At 30.1% G+C, this 9,972-nt stretch overlaps 1 protein-coding gene across 1 annotated transcript; it reads right to left on the bottom strand.

The window, feature by feature from the left end:
* Positions 1–1,027: 1,027 nt before the first annotated feature.
* Positions 1,028–9,931, bottom strand: LOC143072311 (protein phosphatase EYA2-like). Its single transcript, XM_076247190.1, has 9 exons — positions 9,814–9,931; positions 8,990–9,123; positions 8,519–8,593; positions 6,923–6,981; positions 6,118–6,269; positions 4,882–4,996; positions 4,211–4,332; positions 2,171–2,271; positions 1,028–1,694 (listed from the first exon to the last, which is right to left on the bottom strand). Exons 1-9 carry the CDS (start codon positions 9,863–9,865, stop codon positions 1,614–1,616), a joined length of 891 nt encoding a protein of 296 aa, XP_076103305.1. The 5' UTR covers positions 9,866–9,931; the 3' UTR covers positions 1,028–1,613.
* Between the last annotated feature and the right edge of the window lie 41 nt (positions 9,932–9,972).

Raw genomic sequence — 9,972 nt, forward strand, 5'->3', positions numbered from 1 at the left:
ATATTAATCTAAAGATCTGTATACTTTTTGGTTTGATTCAAAATTTTATTTTAGTGATATTTGTAAAAAGAAAACAGGGTGGGGGGGTTTCACATGTCCCGCCGTGTCTCAAAAGCAATAAATGGTAATTGCTTAAAACTTTCTCAGAAACTATTTATGATCATTGCATAAAACTTCCACACAAGACGTCGGGCGTATCATGCGCTCATGGCGCAGCTGTTTATTTTCCAAGTTTTCCTGTTCTCCTCTGTACTCGATTAATTGATTGATTGTTGTTTTTTGTTCGCTAAACATCTAGTGACAAATATTTCATGCATGTTCAGAAATATCACAAAAATTGATACCACTACCAAAAGTACTTAAACAGTAATCAAAACTCAATTTTTAGATAGTCATCAGGGTTTTGTCATACCTGTCAACCTGTGATGATGAAAATGCAGGTCATGACCTGCATTGAAGAATCAAATCTCAGGTCATAACGCGTACAAACTTTTTCGAGCTGAATTTCAGTATTTATGGTACATTTTTCTTATAATTTAAATCAAAGTTACAAAAACATCAATGCATGCTTACTTGGTTACAATGTCAGTAATTTTAAATGTTATTAATTATTATTTTATTGCACTTTGAAAAGATTTTTATAAATATGTGTAACACAGTCTTATGTTCTTTTGTTATAATGATGATGTAATTGAACCTAAAACATGAATTACTAGGTTTCATTTTTGAAAAGTAATATGAAAATGTTTGAGACTGGCTATTCAGCCTTAAAACACATCATCAAATTTTCAAATGAAATTAGACTGTAATAAAATATAGTAATACAGTTAAAAGAGGTATAGATGAACAAAATCATTTTCAACTTTTTTTTTTAAATTGTATAAAGATATAAAAATAATGAAAAGTTAAATTTCAATATGTAATTGAAGAATATTTTTTTAAGATTTAATCTTTTTCACCCCAAAAACGTAAATAGAACGAATAATTTTGAATGGTGACAAAAAAGGGGAAGTAACTCTAGTTGAAATATGTTTGTAAAGAAAACAACAGTGCAATTTATTTACAACCCAAAGCTAAGGTAATTGGTGTTAATTAACAGTGTGTTTGACACCAAAGCTGTCAAGTGAAGCCATGCACTTAATGGGTAACTTAATTTGACAGTTTACACAGCTAGATGAACTTCCTGTTCATGGAAGAATTACGAATTTGCCGGTATTTCAAGAGAATATTACTTATGAAATCAATCTCAAGACTAAGAAATACGGGTGAAAACGGGTCATTTTCGGAATTCCCAGGTTATTCAATGACCCGGCGGGTGTCCCGGGTGATCCCTCAGAATTGTGAAAATCTCGCGTCCCAAATGCAGAATACGGGTCAGTTGACAGGTATGGTTTTGTTATAATAAATGCCAGCATTAAGTTCTGAAGTTACAACATCTTAACCTTAGACTGCTTCCTTTCAACAACTAGAATGCATGTACAAGGAGTATAGGTCCAACTTTGCTCACAGCTCTAGTTTTGTTCAAAATTGTTAGTCAGTACTTTTTATGACATGGGGTCAAGACAGTCACTCCATAGTAAATTTGCCAAATTATGATGCATGTAAAAATGTTATTAAAGATAGTTCATTTTCAGTGCATGGTGTAATGAATCCACATCTGATTGGTCTGCTACTTTCCAAAATGCCATCTTAAGCTGAAAATAAAATACAAAATCTATTAAAGAACTGTACAAAGAAGGATAACGCATCAGTAACTTTTAAAGCAAGATTGAAATTAAGAGATATGTTTTGTTTAAATCAGGTCTTACAAAACTTGTGATGGTCTCATTCTGAAATTTCAAGACAATTGTCTATTTTTAAGAATTTATAGCCAGTTATTTGGTTTGTGTTCCTGTCTATTTTGAAGGGTGTAAAGTGACTACTGAATATCTGATCGTAAACTCAATTTATATTTGTGATAATCAACTTTTTTCATGCAATAATGACAATGTGTATACCGGTAGGTGCAATACTGGAAACTGAAAGGTAATATTTGTAGCATTTTAAGAATGTGCACTTCAGACCCCTTGCTTAAAAATTATTTTTACAGTGACTTGATCAATGCAAACATCCAGTAAAATACTTGTGAAAAATGATAAAAACAAATAATCATACATTATTATAGATATACCTTTTCTGCAATTTTTTCATCATCTTTCCCAACACCAAAAACAAAGACATTACAGTTGTTCCCAAACTGCTCTGAGATCATTTTGAAGCCTTTTTCTTTTCCTAAAAAGAATAGTGATTTGAATACTAACTAGGGGGAGATAATCCTAATGTCATTTCCAATTACGTAAATACTATGAATTAAATTTCAGATATGCAATGTACAAATATGATTGCGTATCTTCCTTCCCTTTGTCTATGTCTCTGCTCAGTCATTTCATAATTCTGGTATCGCAGCTGTGAGACCTTAATAGCAGGTATCACAATGAATGAGTTGAAGTTATTATCAATGATGTCACAATGTGTTAGTAGACGTTATCAAGAGTACATTTGTCAAGCCTAAATCTTTCTAAGGTAGGTGGAAAAGAATTATAATAGAATAAACAGATTATTAGGCTTTCTATGTAACCCAAAGAACAATGTGAAGCTTTTTTTATCGCTGTAATTACAGACTAGTCTTAAACTGCAACATTCTTGACATGGGTTTTGCTCCTTGTTGAAGGCTGTACAGTGATCTATGATCGTTTACATATAAATCATTTGGACTTGTATATAGTTGTCTCATTAGCAATCATGCCACAACAAATTCTTTTTCTACAATTTTTAATTTTGTTCTTTAAGGGCATACAATACAGTTACAGGGGAGGTAATGACGTTGCTAACGTAAAATGTTATTTTCGCGATGTCAAACTGTGACATATCGGGAAAAGATGCATTTTTTGACTGATTTTTATCATTCAAACTGATTTAATTTGAAAATGAGTGCATGGACCCCTATTTTTTAAAACGACTTTTTGTTTCATTTTGCAGTGAGATTATGTGGACCAAATTTTATAAAACTGTAAATAGTGCATTTTTTTAAAATTTTGATAAATATACAGCAAAACATGACGTTTTTTTCTCATTTCATGACCATTTGATAAATATGAGTTATTTCTGAATAAAAAAAGATTTTTAGGATACTTATAAAATACAGAAATTACAAATTATTTAACAAAAGACAATTTGTGTTTATCTTTTAAAACAAAAAAGTTATGTCTTTCTTTCGAAAGAAAAAATACGGCCACAAATCCTAATTTTGAGCAAATATACAAAATATCGACCTCATTTAACTCAAAAAGTAGCACATGAAGGTATATTTTTTATTACATATTTGATTTAATCAGGCAAAAAATAGCCTATATGGAAATTTTCATCAAACTGTAAATACGGGATCAAAACTATCGCATGCCCTTAAAAGCTTCAACTTTTGTTTCAGCAAGTCATTCTTTTTTTATTGCATGACCAGCAAATATTTGAGCTTATATAATTGTGTATGTCATACAGATGGAAGGACAGTAGTCCGAGATTACTCTGACGTCCAACGGCTGTTTTGCCACGGCCCCAGCTTGTCTGGCAAAACGGCCGTTGGACGTCAGAGTAATCTCAGACTAGAAGGATAGTTGGTCTGGTTGAAACAAGAAGGTGCCTGTTTTGTGTGTAAGAACTCCTGCAGTTTTCAAACCAGAGTGTTCATATTAAAGTGCAAATATCTTGTCCTTTTCTCATCAATAAGTTAATTTGTAAAAATTTTATGCATTCATAAATTAAGGGAAACATAATTTTGCAGAGGAAAGATAGATGTGAAAAAATTATCTATGCATGAATGGTTTACTTTTATAAATTGTTACTTGGATGGAGAGTTGTCTCATTGGCACTCACACCACATCTTCCTATATCTATGTACTAGTATATTATGTCATTTACATACTGTCACTCATGATTGTTTAACCTACTGTGGATTCATTATTATTTGTTGGATACCAACTTTTGTGGGTACTCAATATGGTGAACCACAAATTCAAACGTTCAACGATAACATATTTTCAATAAAATCAAATATCAAAGAATATGAAAGTTTTCAGCAATCCATCAAATATGATACCCACAAAAATAAAAGAATTCTCAGTATTAAAAATGTTAAATTTTCCTTTTTTATAAAACCATGAGTATGTATATTTACCAATATTGGCTGTACTATAAATATTTTCTATCTTGAAGATATTTCCCATCTGGAACAATAACACATGTGCTAATGCTGGTATAAGATGACTAGTTGTGTATAGAATATTCACACATGATGACCTGTATAATAAAAACTTTGTTTTAAATACAAATTGAAATATGCTGTAAAATAATTATGAATAAAAGGGAGGTGTTAAATATGTCAACTAAATGGCATTCAAATGACACAAATAATTGGACATTTATAGTGCAACATACAGTACCAGTAACAGACAGGTGTGACACCAATATACATGATGTGTTAGACCCAAAATTGTACAATTGTTGAATTTTTTTGTCAAATGTTCAGTTCATTTTTAAATTTTTTTTGTCTGTTCAGAAACATGTGTCCTCGAATGTGAGACATATAGATGCTTTTTACAGTGGTTTAGCATCCCTGCACTCTTATTAAAGCCTAAGTGTCAATCTGTCTAAGAATCAGGCATAGTTGAAAACATGACAAATAAAAACCTACTCATGTTAACATTTATTCATGTTCAAAATGTATGATGGTGCACAAATATAACATAAGTTTCCTTTTATGGTTCTGGTATTTCAAAATATAATTTGGTTGAAGCAAGGTACAAATTTGAAATACATATTTTAAAAAGCTAAGTTTCTGTTTATTACCGAGAGTTGATAATTTGTAAAGATGTAATTGCTTCTGAAAGCACTTTATCCCTCAATGCTTCCATATTTTGTTTAACATTAGACCACTGTTGACGTTTCTCTTCTTTGATCAAATCTGAAATATGTGTACAAATAAGTTATAAAATATATGAAAATCAACTTTATCTTTATGAATGGAGATGACCAAGTTTTTAGGTATTGATCTTTTCTGTTTATAGGATTTTGAAATCAAAAGTTCTCAAAAGTTTTTATACCAGATTCATGAACAGGCTGATGCAGTACTTTGAAATTAAAATAAAAGAAGATGATGGGTTACATTTCTGAAATGACAAAACATAAAGACATAAGTGGGCTTGCGGGTATAAATCATTTTTTTTAAGATATAGGATTTCGCAAATTTTTTTCTATAAATAAAATTTATCCTATATACTTAATGAAAAAATAAAATAAAAATATGGGGTCACCGTGCATTTAAGCTCACAATCTGATTTTGAAAGAAGCATGCATTTTTCTTACTTAAGGTAGTTTTTCGTTGTTGAACTATTACTAACAGAAGAAAAAAGTAATATCGAAATAAAAAAAGAACTAAATTACAGAAATCGCTTAAATTTTACTTTAATTTAGTTAAAGTACACCTTATTTGAAAAAAGTAATAAAAATATAGGTCACTGATGAATTAAAAAAATACTTCAATTTTAATGCAAAAAAAAAGCATTTTTTCACCAAATGGAGATAATTTGGAGCCTTTTCAATTTTTTTTTTGGTTGAATTTTGTTCCATATCATAAAGTAACAGCTAATAGTGTAATAAATAAAATTTGCAACGAAAAACAAAATGTTTAAATTTTTGCTGAATTTTTTGTACCCTTGCATTGAGCCTCCTTAATAATAAAATTTAAAAAAAAACAAAAATTAAGATGTTATTGTATGCTGTACAAAAAATGCACATTTAAAATGAGCCTATTCATGAGGTTTGATTACATGATTACAATTCTGTTTTTAAAGTGATTATTTGATTACTTTACCAAATATTTCCTGATTATTTGATTAGTTTACCAAATATTTCCTGATTATTTGATTATGTGATAATCTGTGACAGCTTTTGATTATTTAGTTATCTTGTTTAAAAAAAAATTAATGATTACGTGAATATACATGTATTGGCAAAAAATTTAAGATTATGTGATTACTTGCACACCCCAATGAGGGGCCTCGAAGATTAATCAGTCAAACCTACCATCAATATTCTGCCTACATTTCTCACAATAAGATTTCTTTACTTTTCTACATAAAGAAGCTAGTTTGTTAAATCTTTGTTTTTCTTCCACTGACAGGGTGTCATTAGTCAGGTGACATGATTTTTCTGGGTCATCTGAAAAATTAGATTGTCTGAAATAGAAATGAATATGTATTTTCAAATGTCTGTTTTAAAAAAGTGTTTTTGAGTAAAAGAGAACATATATATGGTGTTTGTATGTACATTGTCAAAGATTATACTATGATTAGTCTTATCTTCTATTTTTTTATATTGCTGATTACTAATTATTTAGAATCTTTCACATCTCATGGAAAGCAAGGTATTGAAGATTTTGTCAAATATAAATAAAATTAAAAGTCAAGGTATTGTTTGAAAGGTTGATGTCAGCTTTCCTTACCTTTCTATAGAAAAAAAAACGTATCGGGTCTACTCAAAAGTTAATAATATATCTTCCATGCAATGCAAAATTACTTGTTAAATATTAAACGTTCATTTGACCACTGTTACGTGTGAATATACCAAAATGTTTGTGGACACTTTCAGTACTAGTAACCCTCAAATATGTTGGATGTGTAATCATTTAAGGAACAGATTAAAATATTTTAACAAGGAAATAATAAAATCAAGTATATTAAATAAATATTCATTAATAATTATATGATTTTTTTTAAACATTAAGAAATCTTGTCATTAAGTATCTGTTCATGAAAGTTACAGATGAAATATTATGTAGGAAAATATCTTGATTTACAAGTTACTTAATAAAGTAATGAAAACTAATTACCTCTCATTCTGTCCAGTATCTATCAGAGGATTGTCATAAACATTCTTCATTTCATAATGCTGCAAACAAAATGTCAGAATAACAAATGATAGAGAAATAAGTATAAGAAACATTTTTCCATAAAACAAATTGGCAGTACATGTACATGTATTATAAAATTTTTAACATCCAGTTTGTTTAATATATAGCAAGCTTTATAGTACATTAGTACATGTATTAAACTAAGATAATATTTAATGAGTTATCTCCCCTTCCTGTGTGATTTCCAAGCCAGGAATATGACAGTTGTTATTCTTTCGTTTGATGTGTATGAGCTTTTGATTTACCATTTGCTTGGGGACTATCAGTTTTGAATTTTCCTTGGTCTCAATTCAGTATTCAGGAAGGCCTGCTCTCTTTATACAATTAAAACCTATCACAAATTCTAGATTTTGATTGGTAATCATTTAGCAGTCCAATGTTATCAAGAAAGGTGAATCCCAAATTATATTTGAAATGGTTGCATGATAGACTATTTTTTCTTTGACTTCAGGTAGGTATGACAGGCGTTAAGTATGCCATCAAAGAGCAACCAAATATAATGCATACCTGTCAACCTGTGACAATGAAAATGCAGGTCATGACCTGCATTGAAGAATCAAATCTCAGGTCATAACGCGTACAAACTTTTTCGAGCTGAATTTTAGTATTTATGGTACATTTTCTTATAATGTATATCAAGATACCAAAACATCAATGCATGTTCACTTTGTTAAGTCATTTTAAATCTTATTAAATATTATTTCATTGCACTTTTGAAGATTTTTATAAATTTGTGTAACTCAGTCTTATGTGCTTTACTTTTAGAGAAAAAATACTGCAATCATCAAACAGCAGAATTTAATGTAATTCTTAAATGTTTGAGACTATTAACTATGTAGCCTTTAACCATAATAATTTTCTTTCAACAAGGAAATTAGACTATGATAAAATATAGTAATACATGTAAAGGAAGTATAAATGTAAAAAATAATTTTCAACTTTTTTTTAAAAATTGTATAAAGGTATAAAAATAATGAAAAGTTAATTTTCAATATGTATTTGAATTTTATATATTCATGATTTAATCTTTTTCACCCATAAAACGTAAATATAAGGAATAATTTTGAATGGTGACAAATAAGGGGAAGTAACTCTTGTTCAGTTTGTAAACCAATGGTGCAATTTATTTACGACCTAAAGCTAAGGTAATTGGTGTTAATTAACAGTGTGTTTGACACCAAAGCTGTCAAGTGAAGCCATGCACTTAATGGGTCACTTTATTTGACAGTTTACATAGCTAGATGAACTTCCTGTTCATGGAAGAATTACGAATTTGCCGGTATTTCAAAGGAATATTACTTATGAAATCAATCTCAAGGCTAAGAAATACGGGTGAAATCGGGTCATTTTCGGAATTCCCGGGTTATTTCAATGACCCGGCGGTGTTCCGGGTGATCCCTCAGAATTGTGAAAATCTCGGGTCACACCCGCAGAATACGGGTCAGTTGACAGGTATGATAATGACTGAGTTATTTAGGTTGATAATACTTCTGATAAATGAAAATGTTAATTAACCTGCAAATCTTTGTAGTTAAAATGTGTTTCTGCTAAATCTAGTACCAAGTCATCAATCTCTTCCAACAAAACTTTCTACAATTTAAAACAAAACAAAAACTTTACAATTTATATATACATGTACTTGTACAAATGTTTACATTTTAAACTTCTTTATTTACATGTAATTCATGACACTGTTAGAATAATTTATATATGTTTTTATTATCCAATAACACAAAAATGTAAGCTTCTGCTAGTCAATTAAATGTACTTTTCTGTGGACCCAATTGGTTGACTGGAGTATAGAAATTATGGCCAGTATCTGGCCTGATTTTGGCTGTCCATCCTTTCTTACAAAGCTGGGTATGTATCTATATCACATTCATGTGCAACAGTTCATGCATAATATAATTTGATACTGGAGGTTAAGTCAGCAGTTATCAATCTATAATTTATTGGAGCCTTCCTAAAACTCTTTTTAGTATTTACCTTTCCCTTGTCTTCTTGGTAAGACTCTGTCATTAGAGTTTTGAAAATGTCTAAATTCCAAATAAAAATTACATCTTTCTGCACTGCAGGTCTGGGAGTGAGAATTTCCAACTCCTCACTTTCACAAGGTTGTACTGAAAAATGTATAATAAAATTAAAATAATAGTGTAAAATATTAATTGTTTCCAATTGTCAATTTTAGAGAGGTCACATCAAATATACTAGAGGTGACATCCAATTTCACAAGTCTAGAAAAAAAATAAAAGATCAAAGACAAATAATAGTCAATTATTGCTTTGAAATTGCAAAAGCATACATTTTTGTAGAACTAATATGCCTCCTTGGAAATTGTTAAAATTAATTTATCAATAAACATGATAAAGATAAAAACATGCTGATGACATGGTCTAGCTTCAGGTGTTTTATATTAAATACCTTGTATTCCTGATACTCAGTCATGCAGACCAAAGACAATCATTATTTGTTAGCAGTAATATAGCATACATATTCAGCAAAATTTTCAACAAACTAAACTAAACTAATAAACATTATACAACTGAGTACAACAATCAAAATAAAAAATCCGAGCAAATGGATCCAGGACAAACAGGTATGAGGATCAATGTACCCAGGAGTAACAGGTACCGTACAGACTATGTCATGGACAAGGTGGAATTGGTGCACATGTAAAAATCAGCTGAAAATTGGCATGTTGCAATGGGCTGATGGGAGTTCAGATCAAATTTTCTGATTAAAAAAAACAGATTTGGTGACAGAAAAAAGTTTTACCAAGGAACCCTTCTAATCAACTAAGTAAATACTACCTATTGACGCTGTGCTGTTTGCGGTTTGCGGATATGTACACGTTATTCCCATATTTAAAACGAAAAATTAATTCCAAAGCTTCACTAGTAACAGGGGAGATAACAATTCTGAACTAATAACCGCAAAGATTGTGCAACGGTCTATTAATATCACAAGCT

Source organism: Mytilus galloprovincialis, chromosome 4 (assembly GCF_965363235.1).
Source record: "Mytilus galloprovincialis chromosome 4, xbMytGall1.hap1.1, whole genome shotgun sequence".
In the NCBI taxonomy this organism is placed as follows: Eukaryota; Metazoa; Mollusca; class Bivalvia; order Mytilida; family Mytilidae; genus Mytilus; species Mytilus galloprovincialis.